This window comes from Eucyclogobius newberryi, unplaced genomic scaffold (assembly GCF_026437365.1).
Source record: "Eucyclogobius newberryi isolate DKJ021-1_F unplaced genomic scaffold, fEucNew1.0.hap1 SCAF_10, whole genome shotgun sequence".
Taxonomy (NCBI): Eukaryota; Metazoa; Chordata; class Actinopteri; order Gobiiformes; family Gobiidae; genus Eucyclogobius; species Eucyclogobius newberryi.
The window spans coordinates 32,544,761-32,567,920 of record NW_027315724.1 but is presented as its reverse complement, the minus strand read 5'-3'; the positions used below and the strand labels follow the sequence as shown (position 1 = coordinate 32,567,920).

The window sequence follows — 23,160 nt, the reverse complement described above, 5'->3', positions numbered from 1 at the left end:
CACCTTTTTTCATAGTTTTGACCGGGGTGCGACTTATACTTATATTCATACTTATACTTATACTTTCCGGAGCGACTTATATGTGATATTATTTGTTATTTTCACACTTGCAACCGCATTTCATACTCCAGTGCGACTTATATATGTTTTTTTCTTCTCTATTATGCATTTTTTGGCTGGTGCGACTTATACTCCAGTGCGACTTATATATGTTTTTTTCTTCTCTATTATGGATTTTTTGGCTGGTGCGACTTATACTTTTAGACTTACCCCTTATTTGTCCCGTCAAACTAAATGTTCCTTTAGTATTCACAGTGAGAGGTGATGAGATACATTTATTTAGTTGCATTTACTTGAATTATCTCTGGAGCAAAGTATTCTTCTAAGAGTAGTTTTGCCCACCAGTTCTGCTTAAACACTGATCCACAATAACATCTCCACTTTTGAACACTGGAAGTCACTTTTCTATCTCGCCATTTGAGGCTTTTGGTCAAAGGGCAAAAATGCACTATTTGTGATATGGTATTGTCCTATTTAATTGAACTGTGTTGTCAAGGAAACCCATCAGGAATGTGTGAGACGTCTACTTGAAGAAGAATACACCATCACATTTAGCACGTTTTACAAAGATAAGCAAGAAAAAGCTGTTGCTGCTCTTCAGAAACCTCTTTTTCTTCGTTTCAATCAAAAGTTTGTGTTATGCCATTCTGTTTTCTGAGTCCGCTTTATATTCTTTATAACAAACACTGCTAGCCCTGAACATGTGCAATACTGATGTAACCATGTGCAATACCTGTAAATAAGAGTGTTCTATTTTGTTTTTATTCTGTTTACTTACCTGCTAATAGTATTACCTATTACCTAGTCTTGTGCTAGCTATTTTTACTTTACTTTATTTTATTCTATTATCATTATTTTATTATTATCTTATTTTTATCTTTGTATTTTTTATTTATCTATTTTATTTTATTTCCCAAGAGTTCCAAAGAGTTCTATTAAGAGTGTGTTTTGTTTGTTTTTGTTTTTGAAACTTTCTATAATCTGTCCGTTCCTCCTGTTCTACTGCGTTGTAACAACGACATTTCCCCTTGTGTGGATATTAAAGGATTATCTTATTTTATCTTATCTTATTCTCAAAACCTTGGTGTTAATGGACTTTCTCGAGTGCCAAAGGAGACGGTGAAGCAAAACCGACTCAAACACCTTATTATTATGTTGTAATTGTTTTACCTTCTCATTTAATCACTCAAAGTTGTATTTTGAGTGATTCATGCATGTTTGAGTAATGCATTAAAGTCTATTATCAGGAAGCTCCTCCCATAGGGCAGGGCTTAGGCAGCTCAGAGTAGCATAAACATTACTACAACCGAATCGTATGTACAATTTACTAATTAACACTTATTCATGTCCTAAAAAAATGTAATATCAAACCATAAAAAGAAGTTTGTTAATGGAAAAATATCAGTAATTGTCTAACTAGCTTCAGTAGAATAATAATCAACATTGAATTACCCACTTAAACGTATGCAAATAGCAGCTAGTTAGTTATTAAGTGCACTCTAAAATAAAGTGTTACCCACATTTGAATAATTATTAAAGACAACGATTACTATCTACAGCCACGCACGGACGTTCGCCATCATAATTGTCAGATAATGTTGAATAAGTCGCATGTGGCTTCCGTAGACTTTATGCGGTGCGTGTCACCTTGAACTGCATTATTGAATCTGCTCAAGACGCCGCACGGGCAGAAAGGATAAGGATACTCGCGGTGAGGCTGGCCGACCGTGCAGATAATACTGGAGAAACTTTAAAACATAATTAAACTCAAAGAAAAATCAATTATGGCCTCGATGTTCGGTCGATGTGGGGGTAATTATGATCATTTTCTGCCTTTAATTTCACTTGAAGGATGTATAATCAATGACCCACTGCTGTCAGGAACATACATAAGTGCCTGTAATTGCAGTCGCGATTGAGCTAAAAGATATAAGTGAATATAATGTGGGGAAAGAGGCTGAGGACGGGGACGGGACGACGCCTTGATGTACTAGAAATGGCTATGGACTAATTATCTGCCAGGGAACTTCTTTACCGCATTGTTAAAGTATCCATGGAATCATTCAGAGGGATGCCATGGCAATGGGATCGAGGATCAAAAATCAGATTCTAATGGATACTTAAACTGTTATCAACTCTAGATACTCATTTGACAATTGTCGCTACAAAAAAATATGTACAAATCTCATGAGCAGGACAAAATTTGGCCTTTTCTGAACAGTTTTAGATTTTAGACCACAAGGAAACATAAAGTAGGTACTAGGGCTGCACGATAGACTGACATGTGACTAATCCACTATAAACAAGTCCTATTCTGATCACTGCTTATCTAGACTGAACTGACTTCCTAAATATTCTCTATCTAGAAGACTTCAGTCTCCATATTTCGATCTTTATTTGGTTAAAAATGTACTTTGAAAGCCTCAATGTACAATAGAACTACCAGCAATCGTTTGACTAGTCGTCTACTAAAATGAATAGTTATTTGCAGCCCAGAGACTATTATTTAGTGTAGAAAATGTTTTATATTCTCTCTGATATTGAAAGCCAAGAACATCCTGACTCTATCATTGCCTTTTGGAATATATGCTGATATATATTTCTCATTTATGTGTTCGGGTTCATCAAGTTTTTGTGTTTTATATATAATTTAAATGAGTTACTATCAGAAACTATAGCTGCAAAAAGCCAATTTATTTCTTTTAAACATTGACTTTAGCACACGTTCTTTTGACTGTTTGCCCAGCGCGAGTTCAGACACATGTGCACCTGAGCGACCTGTTACGCAAACACCGGCTGCTCGACCCGTATTTCCAGTTGCGCTTTAAAGGGGAAAATTGCGAATCCCCAGGGAAAAAGCGCACGTTTCACAGGGACGCGCAGAGCTTAGATGATTGGCAGCTGCAGAGGTAAGCCCTATCGTTTCCTCTCACCACAGAAAAGCGGCGTGCCATTCAAACGCGGGGTGCACGGCCGCAAAGAGAGTCGCGTTCACCGGCTTTGGACACATCTACATTCGTTAGCGTCTCATTAAAAGGAGCGACGCTGAGCTGCGGCTTTTTCTAACATCATGAAAGGAAAAATTACATTCACATGCCTTTTTTTTTCAAAGGCTCCTCACATCGGTCCAGATGGGAACGCTGCGATGCTGCGTTGACGTCTTTGCGATGGTGAAGTAGTGTAGACTCTGTTATGCTCAAAGTACTTGGTCAAAAGTATCAGAAATCAGATGCTAAGCGATACCGAGAGTAGTATCGACACTGGATAGTCATTCGAGTGAGTATCGGCGGTAATAAGATCACAGAAACGGGACAAAATGTGACCATTCCTGATCAGTTTTAGACAGATCTTGAGGTTTAGCAGAGCCAGTACAACGCCACCAGGTTTAACGAAGAAAGTACACACTAATATAGAGGTCTACGACTGTGCTAAATATTTAGTTTGTGTCTGACATCTAAAAATAAGTAAGAAAACAGTTGTAGAAAACCAGATGAACAGGAACACAGCAGCGACGCTCATATTTATCACTGATACAGACGGTTCATACACAGTGGAAGTCGTTTCCTTTCTCTCCTTGAATAAGATGTTTTTGAGTCTGTGTGTTGAGGTAAATAATACGTTGTGGGGCAGTTAAAGTTTCCTAAATCTACAACTGGCATTAGCAAACAAACAGCAACAACAGAGAAGTTGATTTGAGTGAAACACGAGCTCCACGGACAAAAAGGAGGCAGAAAATACAAATAAATAAGTTTGTTTTTGGGTGAAAACGTCAGTATATTATTGGTTTAAGCCTTGGTATTGAAATCAGTTTGGAGAATCTAGTATATTCCTTAGTAACAGAATTATAAAATGAAAGGACACTTGAAGTAACCTGACCTCAACTCTTCTGCTACTGTCAGAGTAATGCTGTAAAACTTTGATTAAAATGCAAAATGCAATTACTTGAAGGACGCAAAGTTGCAAAACGAAGTTCCTTTTGCAAAACTCGAACGATGTAAGAATATAAAACATATCCAAACCTTGTACGTGATGAAACTAGTAAAAAAGGAGGATTTTAATTAAAATTATTGCTGTAAATTAAACGTGTCTGAAACAAAGTGGTGAAATCAAGTTCCTCTGGCAAAATTGTAAGAATAGAAATGTATTCTAAACCTTAAAAATAAAACTGAATAATAGCCTCAAAGATTCGATAGAGAAAAAGATATAAACTTAAATATGAACACTAACATTAACTATAATTTAATCACTCACTGCACTGTTCACTTCCTGCACCACATCTGTAAATTCAACTGTCAATTTTGTGCACATAGTAAGCCTATTTTTTATTTTATTTTTTATCCTATAGCAGATTTAAATAGTTTTTTATTTTTAACTTTATATAGGTTATTTAATCATTGCTCATTATTTATGTTGTGAATTCTGTTATTTAGCAATGACTATAAACCTTTTCTGATTCTTATTCTGAATATAACGTCCGTGTCCTGTGACTGTAGCATAAGTTTTCTTAAGAAGACACTGTTTAGAAAAGAGATCCCGGCTTGCAGCGTCATACTTTAACATCGTATCATATTCCACCAGAGCTTTTGGTCCTCGTCTGAATCGACTAAAAAGCGGTGTCAAATTTCCTCTCTAAAACTGCCTGCAGTCGTAATATTGTTCTTGTAGTATCAGCAGAAAGGTCATCTGTTTTATCCTCTGGGCTATGAATACTAAGAAGCTGTGTCAAAGTGTGCGCCGGCCTTATTCTACCCTAAAGATAATGCATTTCTGCAAAGTAATACCTCAACATCATTTTGTACTACTGAGCAAAATAACAAACTGTGAGAGAATAAGTACATATTCAATGCAAAAACAGTGATTATTAAAATACTACAATTACTAGTACATTTTCTACTACTCCAACTTCACCCACCCCTTTATCAGAATCAAAATTAGGTTACTCTTAATACTTTTAATCAAGAGTGGGCAATATTGGCAAAAATGTATCTCTGCATCATATATATTTTTATTGTTATTTCAATATACAAATCAGGAATGTGCTAAAATGTAAATGTCTTGAATAGGCCGTAAAGTGAATCACAAAAGGGCAGAAATATAACTTTATACCATTGTTTGGGAGATTATAGTCCTTATTATAGTTTTAAGCTTGGATGTTACACAAATTCTAATCTCCAAAACTACAATTGCCATATTATCAATCCACTTTTAGATATTTCTCATTCATTTATTTTATTTATTTATTGTGGTTTGGTCAAAACAAAACAAAAGGTGCTCAACATTCAAGCACAAAACAAAATTCAAGATACATTAATGTTTAATTCTACTGTATTAAGATCTACCTTAATCCAACCTTTATTTGTCCCACGATGCGGAAATTCCAATGTTGCAACATAGATTAGGTACAGAAACAGGTTAGGCACAGAAGTATAATAATACAAAAACAGATAACAAAAAAAAGAAACTCCTATAAAAAAACTCTTAAAAAAAGACTTCTAAAAAGCCACTCATATACTTATACTTACTACTACTTATACTCTTTAAAGAAAATAACACTCTTACTTACAGTTGAAAATAGTATCCTTCCTACTAGAGGGACGCTTTTCACTATGTCACTATTGCTACTGCAACAATAAGTACTACAAATATGACATCTACTGTACTCTACCATCCGTCCATCATACACCAGATCCTACATGTACTTTTACTGATGCCTTTTCACCTGAGAGAAAAACAGAGGAGGTAGTACAATTATTTGAGGGACTTTTTCAAGACATTGTACTAACTTTTTGTTCCTACTTAATTCATATATATATATATATATATATATATATATATATATATATATATATATATATATATATATATATATATATATATATATATATATATATATATACACACACACAGTACTCTTACTTGAGTAAAGGTGTTTGTCCCTCTTCACGTTGACAATATGAAATGATTGGAACATTTGTGTTTCTTTTCCGTCCTTTCAAAATGTTGTGCTTAATTTAATGTTTTGTTACTCCATTTACATAAAATCATAAAATTAATCAGTTACAAATTACTCTCAAAATAATTTCCACAAATACCTTTTTACTCTTTGCCTGAGTAGTAGTCGTAGTTTAATTTCATTTAATTTCTATAGTAATTTTATTTTGAAGAAACTTTTCTCTTACTTGATTACATGTTTTGATACTCTACTCAAAAAGAAAATTAAAATGTTTAATTAAATCAGGGAATAGGTTCATAGTTTACTTGGAATTAAATATGATTTTCCCGCCATTTGTCAGTTGCACATACAAAACAACAACTCGCAAACAAGCTAATATATATAAAGCATGTTTAGCTCTTAATCAGATGAGTGCACGTTTGTTGCACGTTCTATTTATGTTGGTTGTTATGACGCCACACCTGAAGATAGGGCCAGAAGACGGTCTTCTCTAATGTCCACAAATGATGAAACTGGTTATTTAAATTAATAATTCAGCCCACAATCTCACTGTGCAAAAGAAACAACAGTATCTCCATTTAATTAGAATATAGAACGCCGTCATGTCACAAAGCACAATAAGACTCCACACGCGCTTTACCCAGAAGTGGTGCAGTGTGACATTTGTGATCCTGATGAGGCCATGATGGTGCATGAGGCCCGTCCATGCTCGCCGTCCCTTTGTGAGCACGTTCATGGCTCCACGTAAAAACACCTCCGTTCTGCCGCTCGGTTCCTACGGCGACGGCGGCTGCGCTAATGACACCGGGGAGCGATACAGAGGACGAGATTAGACATCTGTAGATTTCATTTTAATGCCCTGTTGACCACGTGCGGGTGCTCGCTGGAGGAAACGATGACCGTTTCTGTAGCGGAATCATGGTCCCACAGCTCTATCTCCTCACGCTTTGTAGAGATTTTTGATTAAGGTTTTTATGTTTTGTCTGGCTTTATTGCATCTAAAGATATTTCTAAAAGTAGTAGTTTGCGGGAGGAATGTGTTTGGAAAGCGAGGTTTGACTTTGGACCTGCGCAATGGTTTTTCACATTTGTTCCACATTAACATTAAAAGATATAACGCTTTAAGGAAAGTAAAAATAATTTAAAGTCAACTCATATTTTCAGGACTTTTCTTGGCACTAATGATGCAGAATGTCTCATAATGCGTGTTTGTTCTGTAGTTTGCCACGATTGCGACGATTCTGATAAAAAATAATCTTGTTTTCTTGGCTCAGTTTAATGTGATCATTGTGAATTCAGGAAAGTTGGTAAATTGGTTTCCAATATGGGCACGTTGCCAAAATCCAAGTACGGGATGATTTTGAAATTCTGAGATGAAACAAATTGGTCCTTCATCAATACTTGAGCCTCCAAAAGTAGAATTTTGAATAGACATCGTAGCATGATGTGAAGCCCTTCTGTGCCGAGTTTGCATGTTCTACCAATGAAAATCATTAGAATTTATTTTTATTTATTTTTGGTTTATATTTTCTCCTGTTTTTCTAATTATGACTTGGTGGTTTGGCTGAATACTTATCATAGTTTTACATCTGTGACGTTGCAGTTTGTGAAGAAATTTGGAAAAATATAGCTTTAAAATTACAGGAAGTAGAGCTGAGTCCTCTGTGATGTCATCAACGTGCGACATGACGTTGAAAACACAAGAGACGATTTACACTTAACGGACACACTTTTTTGAACAGTTTAAACGACCGTTATCAGGTCATATTTATAATATATTTATATTTGTAGAATCCTAGCTGTTGTGTACTATATGTATTTTAGCCTTTGTTTACAGTATGGTTGCTTAGTAATAGTTGTGGAATTACCTCATACCTATGTCATATTTACTGCCCATGTCTAACCAGGAAGTACAATTATAAAATGCTACAAAAAATGTCAAACTGGGGACAAATAGTGCAAAAATGTTGTGTAAAAAGCTTAAATATAACCCTGTTCAATGTGTAGTCCAAGTTGTAACACGGTACGCACTGTAACCCCGGTTGCGCTAACATTTCCCCGACATGTATTTTGACACATTCCCTTCAGCTGCTCCTCCTCGGTCCATTCCGCGCTCACACATCACTCACTTCAACACGTGCGGAGTGTAAAGTGGCGCTCTGTCCCATCGGCCCTCGCTCAGTCCGGCCGCAGTCCAATCGGCCCCTCCCAGACCAGCTGTTCCGGAGCCTCTGTCCTCCACGATGCCGCTGTTAAACCAGGACACTGACCACCGGGGCCAAGACACTTTCTCTCGCGCCATGTATTTTTGGCACCACAGTGGGATGCGTAGGCCAGGGCTGCAATGTGGCAGCAACTAACGATTACTCTAGTCAGCGGTTCATTTATTTTTTTGAATCAGACTAGTCAAACAATTATTTTTATTGTACATTGAGACTTTTTAAATAAATTCAACCACACAAAGGTTAAAATGTGATTACTGAACGCTTCTAAATAGAGAATATTTACAGATAAACAGAATTATTGATGATTTTGATTTCATAATGATTCTGTTTTGTTATAAAAAAGGTGTTTTTGTGAGCGTTTTAGTCTGTATAGTCCAAATAACAATGACTATTATCAAAATGCAGCCCTTATACAAAGTTAAACAGTGCTTAAGAAAGGTAAAAGCAACATATTCATATTTTAGTATGAATAACGAATGGCTGATACTCACAATACTATCAGTAAATATACTGCAGCTTGCAAATGAGATGAGGTGAAGCTTGGTTAAAGTCAAGGTACACTTTTGCTTTTGACCCACCCTTCAATGCTCTTTCAATACTTTCAGGAACAGCGGGTGTGAAATGTTGCAGGAGAATGCTGCTGGCTGAATCTCAGAAACCCAAAAATGAACAGAGACGAGGGAGGCGAGAGGTCGAGATCAATTGCGTTTGTTCGCTTGCCCTTTTCACGGTGGCCGGCGCGGTTAGCACCTCTGTAACGCAGCGGGGGTGCATCATACGACGGGGAAAGGCAATTATATCACAGAAATCCAAACGGTGAAAATATGATTGGAATATACAAACAAATGAACGTGAAAGGTTTCGCTGGACACAGGTGGAGCTGGGAGGGAAGGAGCGCTTGTTTTGCCCAGCTTCAGTCAATAGAGACCCTCTTGACCTCCTGAGTTTAAGGGTCAGAAGTAACTTGCAGGAGGGATGGAATATTGTCCATGTTTCGGGTCGGAAACTGGAGAACCCGGAGAGAACCCACCCGGAGAGAACCCACCCGGAGAGAACCCACCCGGAGAGAACCCACCCGGAGAAAACCCACCCGGAGAGAACCCACCCGGAGAGAACCCACCCGGAGAGAACCCACCCGGAGAGAACCCACCTGGAGAAAACCCACCCGGAGAGAACCCACCCGGAGAGAACCCACCCGGAGAGAACCCACCCGGAGAAAACCCACCCGGAGAAAACCCACCCAGGCACGAGGAGAAACGCCAAAACTCCACAGAGGACACGCCTACCTCTGCTACAACTGCTGCTGCGTCGCTACTGTACCAATGCTATTAATGAGTTTCAACTAGTAACAACATAATATTGATGTGTCGGTGTAATCCCTCATTCGTCCAGGCGTGTTCCATAGTAGAAAAAGCTTCAGTTGTAGTCATCTGGACTCAGTTTGAAAAAATAGACGTTTCGACTCTCATCCAAGAGTCATTGTCAATAAAAGAATTTAGATCGAGAACTCCGATATTAATACTGTTCTGTGGTAAGACCCACCCATTGGGCGGAGCCTTCCTGAAGTAGAAAGAGTTGTTTGTTTCAACAGAAACTCCCCCCTTGTATCTACCGAGCTAGCCTATTCAGAATCTTAATGGGCTATTAGAATCCTCTTTGTCTTTGTGAGACCCTGGCTCAACCACCCTGAGTACCTGATTAGCATCCGAATGTCCTTGCCCTGGTCCTCTACCTTTCCAGGGGTTCAGTAACCCATTATAAATAACAGGAAGATTAAACCTTAGCCCTCCATTTCTGTTTAAAGAAGGTCTTTCTTTTTTAACAAAAATAGCTTCCTTGACTCCTCTTTCAAACCATCTTTTCTCCCTGCTTAAAACCTTCACCTCACCGTCTTCAAACAAGTGATTAGAGGCTTCAAGATGGAGATGCACGGCACTCTGAGGTCCTGAACTTGTATTTCTTCTGTGCTGATAAAGCCTCTTGTGTAGAGGCTGTTTCGTCTCACCTATGTACCGTTCTTTACAGCTTTCTTCACTGCATTGGATCGAATAAACTACATTGCTCTGTTTTTGAGTCGGCAACTTGTCCTTAGGATGAACCAATTTTTGTCTTAAAGTGTTTCCTGGTTTAAAATAAACAGGGACTTCGTGTTGTCTAAAAATTCTCTGCAGTTTTTCCGATGTGTCTGGCCTGTCGAGGCCAAAAGTGAACAACAACAAAACAAAATCAAAGTAGTTTCACATTAAGTTTGGATAAAATTGACTGGTTGACGACTGTGTATTTCTACTGAATAATATCTTTCTGGTGTAATCCCTCGGTCATGGGCGGAAGGAAGTTCACATTTCTGCAGAAAAGGGCACTTGTGACTGGGGCTATTTTGGCAATATCATCAGTCACTTTAAGTCTTAAGAACAAAACACTCTCAGGGGTCAGAGAAAGAGCCGTTTGTCTTCTTGAGCTTTCACTTCTCGAGAACATTGCTTTATGCTATAACTTTTAGACTGGAATCGGTAAATCTATGACGCTATTGTTGTCGCTGCGTGTTTAACAGGTCAAAATGTGTTACAGACTGTCTCATGCTTGACTTTTGTGTTTTGCAGTCGGCAGAGTTCTTCGACATGCTGGAGAGGATGCAGGTAAGACGCTGTTTGTCTTATGCAATCTGTATTATGCAAAACTGACCTTGTAAGCCTAAATAATAAATTACCAATTAAAAAGGAGGTTGCGCGTTGGATAATTGGGCCGATCAGCTTTCTAAATCCATGTTGGAGCATTTGTGAATTGGCACATTCTACAGAACGACAGAAAAATGGTTGTCAACAGTGTCTTCAGGGGATAAAATGTACCTAAGGAGTCTTCACCACTTCACAGCGCCTCTGGTTTAACTATTGATGATTCACACCTCACAAAATGTCCACAACTGTGTTTGTACCAACATCACATAGAAATACCAAGGTGAAAAAGAAAAAGTGAAGGGGCCAAGAACAGTCGGTTGAACAGGGGTGAGGGGGTCCACTCCCAGATTTATTTATTATTATTTATTTTTTTAATTCTTGATATTCTTTTGGTGCATTTCAAAGTTATCCAGTCGGTTAAAATGCATATGTAATGTTTTGAAAGTGCATATGTAATGTTTTGAAAGTGCATATGTAATGTTTTGAATACTTTTAAATACATTTTTTGTGGCTCTTGGGGCCCCGGGTGGCTGCTTGGTTTGCTCATAGGGCTCTGGTTGTCAAACTACAGTAGTGCATGTGATTCCTGCTACAGCCAACATGATTTTAACATATTACAATTCAAAAAACGTTGCAGATAATAATGCAATTTTACCTGTTTACGCAACTTTTTCGTTAATACACAACTTAAAAACAGATGCGCACTTTAAATTAAAAACAAAACGAGTGTTCAATGTTACATGTCATTCATCTGAGCAGACACAAGAAAATAATGGCCTTATGTGCTGTGTGAATGTGACGGTAAATGGTTCTAACTTGTCAAAGCCCGATCTCATCAGATCTCGGAAGTTAAGCGGGGATAGGCCTGGTCAGTGTTTGGATTGGAGACCGCAGGAATACCAGGTGCCACAGGGGGGCGGTAGTGCGCACTGTCGCTGTGTCCTTGGGCATGACACTTCACGCACCTTACTGCTGGTGTATGAAAGAGTTATTTATGTGAGACGATGTATGAAGACAAGCCCAAGGCAACAATCTGACCTGTTTACAGCGTGTGTGTCATGTTTGTTCATTAACACGCACTGTCCCCACAGAATAAACACAAATGATAATACTAATAATAATAATAATTTGTTCCCTAGACGATAGTTAGACAAATAAGCAAATTTAATATGTTGCCTAAAGATGTGAACATACATACAATTACTGTTAAGCGCAAACTACAATTAAGCGCAAACTACAATTAACGCCTCAAAACTTCAAAGTGTTTCAGTAAAATAAAAAAACAATACTTTCAGGATTTAAAAATAATAATGTTTTAAGGGATTTACAAGGTAATTGTTTAATTTAAGTCATAAATTGAATCATAACTTCAATGTTTGCTTCAGGCTCCACAAAATGTCTTGACCTCTTCCTGAAACAAGTGCCGTTTGCCTTCGCTTCAGAAAGTTTTAATTGAATATTAACCTTTTGTGGTCACGTCACTGTCCAGCAGACTTCGCATGACTGAATCAGACATGGATAATTTAATAAGCGAAGGCCACAGCCCAGCACCCAATTTGTGGCCATATTCGATAACGGTTTGGCTGTGGGCATATAGGAGACCGCCACGACAAACTGGATTGCTCTAACTATTTTCTTCATTGCTGAGAAGAACGCATTGATTTTCTTTCCCCTGTATAAAGTCCATCTCGCCGCATGCAGCCACTTTGTGCCCTCGGTCGGCCCCTGGAGCTTTGGACCTTGACTCGTGCGGATGGGAATTGGAAGAACAGGAGGAGGTGGGCTGCAAAGCGGAGCAGAGAAAACAGAATATTAAGTCAAGAAGAGATTTTAGAGGCGATATTTGTTAAAAAAGAAAAAACAACAACGATTGAGATGGAGGTTATTACAGGACACACTGAACAGGAATACCAGAAGTAATAGCTACTTCTTGCAAATAATTACTTGAAAAATCTGCATTTTGAGACAATGGTGGGACCAAAATAAATTAAATCGAGAATATGAAGATTTGACTTAAATTGACTTATTTTTCTCCAGCTTATGGCAAAAATATGATGTTCACAATAGATTTACAAGTCGTGTTGCAATAAGAAATACAAATCTACCTTATATTTTCCTTAGTTAAAGTGAAACGCAAACCAAAACTAAATAAAAGTGCTTGTTTTGCTGCATACATTGTCTGCATGCATCTACAAACACATGCACATAAAGATTTTAGAGAATAAACACTTTTGCCCTATTAGCTCGAAATAGATTAATGTTCTGTTAAGAAGACATGCTGCTGTTAGGTGCACATGCAATACAATTAAAGAATCACAATATAATGGAGACATGTGACGTGCTGGGAAGAGAACAATCCAATCGTTATATCAAAGGAAAACATAATAATGTCATATATATGTCATTATACAGTAACCCATTAAAGCAGTATTTATTCTCCTTGGTTCTGCAAAAAGAAGAAAGTCAGTCCTCCACAGACACAGAGCAGCTGAAAGCACTCACTACTGCATACTCACCGCTACTCGATGTAAACACGCAGCTGGAAATCACTTCAAAATGATTACTTTATGAAATATCAACCCGGTATTTATCATCAAGCCTAATGACTGGTGTAAAATTAACGTTTTTTGTTGTTGGTGTCAGAGACTGCATCAGTGTGTGTGTGTGTGTGTGTGTGTGTGTGCGTGTGTGTGTGCGTGTGTGTTTGTGTGTGTGTGCGTGTGTATGTGTGTGCGTGAGTATGTGTGTGTGTGTGTGTGTGTGTGTGTGTGCGACAGTGTGTTTTCAGTATCCACAGAAGGCTCATTTTATTATTAAAGGAGCTGTACAGTGCATTTAAAAGGAGGAAATGAGGAATAAACATGACCTATAATGTGTAACTAGGTCATCAACTATAGAGTTTAATGATAACAAATTGGACACGTTTTTATGTTTTCATTTGGCGTTTTGTTCGACGATTATCCAATGATTGAGTTTGTCATTTGCCTTGTCATTTTTAAAGCTAAAATCCAATGTGTTTTAGCCTACGTGTCTTCTCTCTGATCTGAATGGTCACTAGAGCCCAGCTCCTGCATCAATCATGAGTCAGTGCTAGTTCAGCCTCTGCAGCTCAGTGAGCCTGGAGTTCTGGAGCTTCTGAGCTCAATATGCAGGTTATAGCACTAGTGACATAGGTTCAGTTTTTATTGTAGTTCATTTTTTAAACCAGTAAACGCACAGGCCCTTCATTTAAGATGGCATGTAGCCTCACAAATCCAGTGGTGCCAGAGCTGACAGGTTACCTCCAAACACCTCCAAGTCCCAAAGGCGGAGGAGAGGAGCAGGAGCATTAGCCTGTTTTACGTTTATAAGGTGGGAACATCAGTGTTTTATTGTGCTTTACAAGGATGAAAAGCCTCTCAAAGCATTATGCAGTGATCATTACTCATTCACTCTAAACATGGCTGTGATAAGCTACTTCTGTAGAGCAGCTCTGAAAAGGAGGCTGCAAATCAGTGTCATTGGCCCCACTGACCACCACCAAAATACACCCACTATCCCTGCTCTCATACATTAGGAAATAGACTTTAAAGTACACACATTGTAGCCTCATCAAAAACATAGGTGGAGTATCATTGAGTCCTCTCCCCTCCGAGCGTAAAAACACCCTAATCTTTTCGATTACTGAAGTTTTCTCAATCTGTGACGTGACTCCATAAATCATTGCCAGAATCGTTCTGTGTATTTCTCCCGTCTAATCACGATCAGTACAACTGTGTGCTGAGACCTGAAAGTGAGGGGCCAGCTTGAAATATATAGTGTGTAATTCCCTCAGCAGCCAATAGAATTTCAGATGGTCACGGGGGAAACTTATTTTTTTGTTTTATATATATTTTTTTAGTTCTAAAACATGAGATGCCAAACTGAAGGTACTCAAGAGCATGTTTAAAGGCTGATAACAATACAAACAATGCATAATATTTGTCCTTTAACATACCAGATACTTCCATAACTTTCCTTTATCAAGACGAAAAAGATAGGGGAACTATCCATACTTTTAGCTAATTGGTTATTCAAGATTTACACACGATTCACTTTCACATCTCAAAGGAAAGAGGCGGAAAACAGTCGATACAGTCGATTCAGAGGATAATCAGAGCATCACGCAGCGCCTCACACCCTGAGCCATCTTCTGCCAAACTCCACATGCATCAAATTACTGCCCTTTCTTTCCCTCTTTCCCACACATTACAATTCTGTTTTGATCCGATCTCGTCTCCTCTTCGATGCCTCTTGCCTTCTCGTCGTTTCTGTTTCATAATCGGGGATGGAGCGCGTCTGCGATTGGACCCATATTGTTGTCACTTGCGACTGTAGCAGCTGCTCTTCAAAACGCACTCGCAGCGTCACACATCAGACCTCACGTCAGAGTGTTCAAAGGATGTAAAGGTTTGTCAAATACTGAACGGAGAGAGGGAAGAGATTGCGGATGCGGAGGATAAGGTCGAGAATGAACTGAGACCAGTACGAGGTCGCGCAATGTCGGGGTTTGTCCCAAATGTGCCTCTTAAAGCTGTGGCACACTGTTTTTCAACTGTGAAACTTGTTGCTAGGTCTCACAAATGCCTCGGCGCATTGATAGTGTGCGTTTTTGGCCACTAGCACAGCTTTACATCAGCTTTTTCAGGCGGAAAAGTGAAGCTAATCCGTTCTCTGACCAAAGTGTCGTACAGCGTTATGTTTGTGATCTATACAATGTTTTCCAATTAGATGAGCATATAGCGTACAATACACTTTCTGAGGGGAAAGACAAAATGTACTACGTTACGAGAGAAAAAGATGAGTGCTTTAGCTTTACATTTTATCTTACAAAAGCATATAAAGCGTATCCTGGTAAGTCAGGAGATATTAGGTCTATCCAACAGAAATGTGTTAAAACCTGTCTTTAAAAGTACTCATTGAGGTTTGATTATCAGACAAAATGTTGGTCACTTTGCATTATACACCCTTTTTTGAAACTTGACATTTTTATTTTTAATCAGCTCTTTTTGCAGTATTTTTACTATTAACAATACACCTGATATTCAAATTTTCCATATCTTCAAAACAGCATTCACGATTTGATTTAGATTTTTGATACATTGGCCCAACTCTACTTGCAGTTAATATATTAGTTTGTCTATAAATAAGTCATTGAAATCAAGTCTGTTTGTAAAGATCGCTCTTCAAAAGACTTTCGAAAAACTAACCCACCTTGAAGAACTTACAATATAATATAATAAAATACATATCTGAGCCTTTTTCAATAAGCAACACCATTTTCAAATCAAGAAATTGTTCTTTTAATCTACTTTACGTTTCATTACAATACAATGCAGGTCCCGTATTCTCCCTGAGCTTTATCACAATAATGATGTTGTTTTGAAATGCTACCGTGCAAACAATTTTATACTTTCTGAGTCTTAATGTGCAGTTCTTTTTAGTCTTACTGTTCATTTCTTTTCACACTGGTGTATCCTATTGTGAAACTAAATTGTGTGACCAGACGAGAGTACGAGTCCCACTGGTCTGCTATTACTGTGATTGCTGTCTCAGAGCTGATAGTACATGTGCCAAAAGATTCAATTTCAAAGCGTCCGTCAATGCGAATACATTTCCTCGCTCCTCCCGCCCGCTCGTGTCCACACATGTCCTCCGAGTCTCGCTTTAATTGGCCAATTTACCGTGCGTCCCGTCGTCTTTCCGTATCTACATACGAGCAGAAGCGTGTCCCTCTACTCAAGCGTATTAATAGATAAAATATCAGAGAAGCGAATGAAAACTATATGCATGATTCAAGCATCAGCTCTGGTACAAGACATTTAAAATGTCTTTAAAGGCGCTGTACCTGATTTTCTTTTTTAAATGTAACTACCGTATTTTCCAGACTATAAGTCGCACCAGCCAAAAAATGCATAATAGAGAAGGAAAAAAAACATATATAAGTCGCACTGGAGTATAAAGACGCATTTTTGGGGGAAATGTATTTGATAAAATCCTAGACCAGGAACAGATATTTCATCCTGAAATGCAGTTTAAAATAATAACAGATGAGAGAACATGACGAATAGGTGTAGTATGCTAACGCTAACACCTTCAGCTACATGAGGCACAGACAGAACTGTGGTAAGTGTCTGGTATGTTAAGTAACATATGAACAGTTATTCAGATAACTATAGCATAAAGAACATGCTAACAAGTTTAGCAAAGCATCAGTTTTACCCCAAATCACTAAATCCATTGAATTCTTCTTCCTCTGTGTCACTTCTAAACAACTCCACAAACTCCAGAGGAAGAGGAAGTGCAGATTCTTCTTCTGCGTCGCTTAGAGCCTAGAGCGCCCTCTTGTGGTTGCCAGTGTGACATCACATAAAAGTGGCTTCGGAGTATAAGGCCAAAACTATGTAAAAAAGGAAAGCTGACAATAGCAAACATGCTAACAGGGCACTTCCTACTTCGCCCAGAGAATAAAATGTTGTATAATTAAATGTAGACAGCACACTGCCGTCTCATTTTCAATGTATCTGCACTGGGACAGAACAGATTTTACTTAATTACATGAAAAAAAATTAAAACGTAGAAATGCCAATAGTATTAGGCGAATTAGTCGATTTAAAGGTGCACTATATGTTATTTTCCAGATGGAGGGCCTGCCAGTTGCTTGTCTTCATAGCGAATATTCCACAGTATGGCATTATTGTGGAATATTCGCACAGTAATACCCGCTTGTCTCCTTGTCTCCAAGGAAACAAGCGGGTGACCCCACCAGGTCAAGTCACAGGTGACTCACTGTAAGAATGCATGTTTTCCCAGGCATAACAAGTAGCACTACATGCTCCGGTTGAATAAATACAGGATAGTTTAATGTCATACGGTGAACCATTCCAGACAGAACAATAGCATCTCCATGGAGACAAGCAGTGGCACTTTACAATAACTGTAATGAAGGAGTTAGATGTAGTATCTACTTTAATGTAGTATAATACTGCCTCAATCATTCTTAATAAACGTTTTGCCCTTTATGAAAAAAGTCTTGAAGTTAGAAATTGAACTCTTCAATAATCGAGCTCGTGGCAGTAAAACAACACATCTTCGGCACATGAAACCACGTTGTTTAATCTATTTTTAGAAATGATGGCAAAGGGCTATTAATGACATAAAGTTGTCCCTGGTGTATGCGTGTGAGCGTGGATGGTTTTATCTACTTGTGTTTGTATCTAACGCTTGATTCTTAACTAAAAATACCACACATAACAACCTGTGTATCTTCTGTGCGTTAAACATCGGCACAGTATTTCCAGTAAACTTTCCATCCTTTTACCCCTCTATTCTCACGCTTCGCTCGGACTTTGCTCAGGTCCCAAAGGCGGAGGAGCCCAAACGGTGGAAGGTGTGACCGGAGACAGAATTTCTTGCATGATTTTTATTTTAAATGCTTTGTCATTGCTTTTCGTGAACTGTGATTTGTGTCTGTTTCAATCCCTGTCATCAAAACCTTTCGACTCTCTTTTTTTCTTGATATGGACTTCTTCCAGTTGCACTTCGATGCACTATCTGAACATTCTAATAGGATAAATAAAGTTCTTGTCGCGTACATTTAGTGCCACCGTCAATTTGACATATATTCTTTATATTAGGACCAGCTTTACAACAAGTAGGCTTTGCAAACTTAGTAAATTTGCACTCAAAGTAATTCAAAGTGCTTTGCAGAACAAGGAAACATTACTATACAAACAAATAGAAACACAAATAATCATTTAAAAAAGAAGAGTGCAGATAAACCTGGAACACAGCACGATAAAATAAATGGCACATAGTCAATAAATGTCCACCATTGTATCCTGTTGTATTTGAGTCTCAGTTTCTATTACAGCCAGGGCGGGGAAAAAACACCATTAAAACCATCTTTAACAAGTTACATTGTCAATAAATTCCACATCAAACTGACAAAAACTTAACGACAAAACGACAAAAGTCCACGTGTCCATTGATCCTCTGTGGCCGGTATCTTATTTCTGTAAAAATGCTAATGTGGCTGTCTTGTTTAGTTCTGATCCTCCCGCAGCAGTATTAGAGGTCACAGAACAACAGAGCCGGCCTCTTAAACCCCTCGGGACGGCCAATCAAAACAGACTTTGAGGCAGTGACATCATCGTGAGAGCAGGAGGCCACGCCCCCCCACCTCCTGCGGCCCCTTCATGATGACTGGGCATTTCACGCTGTTGCATCATTTTCATCGAGCTCATTTGGGATCATAATTTTGTGTTTGTTTGTGTTTGTTTGTGGCATTGTTTCTGTTTCTGCTTCTGCTGAATGTCATGGCCCTCGGCTTATGGTAAAACTGGCCTCGTCTAACAGTGTTCCCTTTGCTCTGTTGTAGGATGACTACATCCCGTATCCAAGGATAGAAGATGTGAGTCATGTCTCTTCTTTTTAGTCTCTGCTAACGTTGCATTGACCAAATACAAACTATTGTACTTCGAATGCAGGTTTCTTCTGGTATTACACTACTAACACCTGACAATACTAACACCTGATATCTTTAGAGTCTATTATTTTAGCTTAGTCCTCATTAAGAAGTACTTGGTGTAAGAGAACCGCTCTAACCATTATTTTGGAGGAATCTTCAGATATACTGCAATTTTTGTACACAATGTGCCTTAAAACATTATATTAAAAAAGAGAGATTTACAGCCATATGCAGATGTAAAAATGACTTGTAACATTAAAAATATGAATGTTTGGGGATGACTGTAGGTCAATAGATAATCCATTCCATTTATGTGCAGCGTAGTAACTAAATGCTGCTTCACCTTGTTTAGTTTACTCTTAGCTTATCTAACAGATCCAAGTTCTGAGATCTGAGTTCCTTTCTTGGTTTATATTAGTATTTTTTAGTCCTGCTTCAGTTCAAGTTTTGTATTTCAGACATATTCTAGTTGTGAGTAAGTTCCATTTAGTTAAGACCTGTTTTAATCCTGCTTTAGTACCTAGTTTTGGTTTATTTTATTTTGAAACAGAAGTTGACTCTAGTTTATCCCCGGTGCAGGTCTTGGAGAAGGGCGGCCCGTACCCCCAGGTCATCCTCCCACAGTTTGGAGGTTACTGGATTGAGGATGTGGAGGCGCCCGCTGGGACCCCCTCCTCCTCAGAGTCCAGTTTCTGTGACGACGAAGACAGCAGAGACGGCATGAGTCCAGGAGGGGGCAGCACCTACAGACTGGAGTGTAACAGCACGGCCCGCGCGTATCGCAAACACTTCCTGGGAAAGGTAAAAAAGCATGTTTGTGTGGATTATTAACACAAACTGTTTTATGGCAACATTATTCTGGAAGTTGCCACGAGCGCCATTAATTGTACCTCCTCCTTCCGCTTTTATTATACTTAATAAGTTCTACACAAACCACAAAGTCTTTTCAGGCCGCCTCAGAGAAATGGTGCAGTGTTGACTTGCTGGTGCACATTAATATTAATGTAAAATAAAAAAAAAATAAAAAAAATTACAGTATTTTACACTTGTCAACCTATAATTTATAAATTATTTTAGAGGCAATTGTTTTCTCTATATCTGCCAAAACAATGGACGTGCCAATCAGTCGCAGTCAGAAGTAAAAGTGTTTTTAACGGTATTTTGAGCACAAAAAACTAAAAACATGCAATTATTTGGAACTTTCCAGACAAAGCAATAACATCTCCTTTAGACAAACAGAAAAGTTACATATTATCATAAATGAAAGGTGAATTGCATATGTCCAGCAGGGTAAAACACTGTATTTGGTCCTCCTTTACCATTAGCCTTAAGTGATGCTTATGCTTTCCATGCAGGTACTTACAGGCTTAAACTCTATTGATTCACCACGATGGGAAATTGCTTAGTCACAGTCGCTCAGCTGAATACAAAGCACGTTCTGGAGGAGGAACATCATTTTATTCTTTTGAGTCTTCTGTTGGTTTGTGTCTGAAAATGCCTTGACCTTTTTCCGCCCGTGCGTTTTCCAGGAACACATGAACTACTACTGTACGGGCAGCAGCATCGGAAACCTCATCATGTCTCTGAAACACGAGGAGGCCGAGGGGCAGGAGTTTCTACGAATCATTCTCAGGTTTGAAAACACAGCATGAAAATTCACTCCCAACACATTAAGTATGTAAAATGGTTAACTCATCAAAGAGGCCCCACAGGCATCAAATGCATGGAATTACAGTCAGTTGGAAGCATGTTACTTTCTGTTTGCAATTCCTCAGATGCATATTTCTCTTTTACAGATATATTACTTGCTTTAGGCAGTAAAACTCTACTTTAGTATCATTTTTGTTTGTCTTCCTTATATAATTCGCAAAAAAAACACACATTTTAATGATAATAATAGATTTTATTCATAGCAGACTATTCTTTTCAATTTTATTTTTATATAACACACACAAGAGTAAATAGTCAGTTTTCCCTTTTATAAGCCAAAGGGCACAGGCACAGGTTTCCATCAATCGTTTCCATTGATGGAGTTTTACATCCATGATACATTGTTTAACGTCACAACGAATGAGGTCTGCGGTGCCTCATCGATCTCAGTCTAAGATTTATGAACAACAGTGCGGTCCTGAACCTCATGTGATGAGGCAGTTGACAGCCACAGTTTCTACATCCACCAGCTTTTCTCTGTGAATAATGTGCTCTTTGTCATTCAACACGAGCTTCTCCAGTGGGATGTGCATACACTGTACTGTGTGTTCCCATTCTTCATCAGTTATAACACAATTTCCTTCTAATTTTTTTTTTTCTTTTCTCGACAAACCCAGTAAAATTGTTGTTAAGATCAGTTATTTATATGTTTATTTCAATCAAAGGGTCATAGTAGTCACCGATTCTTTGTCTCATTTCCTGTTTGTAATAACTCCTTACCTGTAAAAGTTTGGTTTCTCCATGTCAAAGGATTCCTTTAAGGTTTCAAAAATCTTTTAATTTGTTTCTTTTTTATACATAGCACACTTTTCTTCCGCTGATAAGCAACAGAGGAAAATAAATCAATTAGCTAAAACAACTACAAACGTTAAAACCTTACTAAATACGCCGTAATAAAAAAATGATAGATGTTCTTGCTGTTTATGTTTTTAATTTCAAATTTTAGATTTCTTTGGCCAGTCGGCTTCGTTACACTGGAAAGTTAACCTTGAAATGGGGGATGAGAGAGAAGGGAGGACATGCAGCACATTGTCTGAGTCGGGACTCAAACTCACAACACTGCGGTCTGGCATATGTGCTGGTGCTATAACCACTCCACCACCGGACCAATAGCTACAGTAGCGCTCTCACTATAAAGCCAAATGTGTAGGCATTGTGAGTGAAGTGTCTCGCACAACAGAATTATGCACTTGGCCGAGGTTTGAACCAGCAACCCTGCGGTGACCTCGACCCAAGTAAACGTTGTATATTGATTAGAATGAAACGCACAAGTTATAATTCATCGCGACATGTTCAGAAGCTTAATTTGATGAAGTGCGGGGCCGTCTTGTTTGCTGTCTGGGCCGCGGCGCTGAGGGATTCGCCGGCTCAAAGTAAGTGATAATTGCAGTTCACTGTTGGGGGTAGGCAAGTGGTAATTTGAATATTTTGCAACAACAACAACCACGACGACTTCTTAGCGTTCTTAGCAAGCAAAAGAAAAAGAAGAAGAAGATTGCAAGCAAAGTGAATACGATTTTTTTCCCCCAACATCTAAAACGATTGTGTTTTCTTTCTTGCCTTTTAAACACGTACCTTCTCCGCGAATGCTGATTAATATGGATTTGTTTGGACTGCTGTGAGTGGCGGAGACTGGCTCGCTATTATAACAGCTGGGGGTCGCTTTTCCCCGCAATAATTGTGAAGAATGTAGAAAACGGCATTGGACAAGCGATCGTCGTCATCTTTATAACGGCGGCAATGGGCTCTGCTGTGCATTAAGTATCGCTCAAAGTATCGAGAATCACATATTACGCAACGCTAAAACTAGCATCGAAACTAGATACTGATTTGAACAAGCGTCAGTTTTTAAAAAGCACGTAAACGGGCCAAAAGGAGAAAAGTGAAAAGCTCCTATGACAATTTCTTATGTTTTTCTAATTATGTCATTGTTTGGTGAGTTTGTCCCTGTGATAAATGATGATCAGTAGTTTTTCATCAGTCAAGTCGCAGTTTGTGAAGAAAATGTGACAATTAAAAGTCGAAAACTACCGGAAGTTCTACACCTGA

The 23,160-nt window shown here is 38.5% G+C and overlaps 1 protein-coding gene across 6 annotated transcripts in view; it reads left to right on the top strand.

Moving 5' to 3' along the window:
- Positions 1-23,160, top strand: part of LOC140368159 (rap1 GTPase-activating protein 2-like) — a 168,625-nt gene that overhangs the window by 118,061 nt on the left and 27,404 nt on the right. For 4 of the 6 annotated variants that reach the window (XM_072455101.1, XM_072455112.1, XM_072455077.1 and 1 more), the window contains 5 exons: positions 10,839-10,874; positions 18,289-18,321; positions 19,312-19,344; positions 19,981-20,202; positions 20,931-21,034. In XM_072455101.1, coding sequence (XP_072311202.1) covers positions 10,839-10,874; positions 18,289-18,321; positions 19,312-19,344; positions 19,981-20,202; positions 20,931-21,034 — 428 coding nt within the window. Of the gene's footprint in view, positions 1-2,946; positions 2,970-10,838; positions 10,875-18,288; positions 18,322-19,311; positions 19,345-19,980; positions 20,203-20,930; positions 21,035-23,160 lie in introns of those variants that run through there. The other 2 variants (XM_072455121.1, XM_072455093.1) reach the window with 2 other exon arrangements.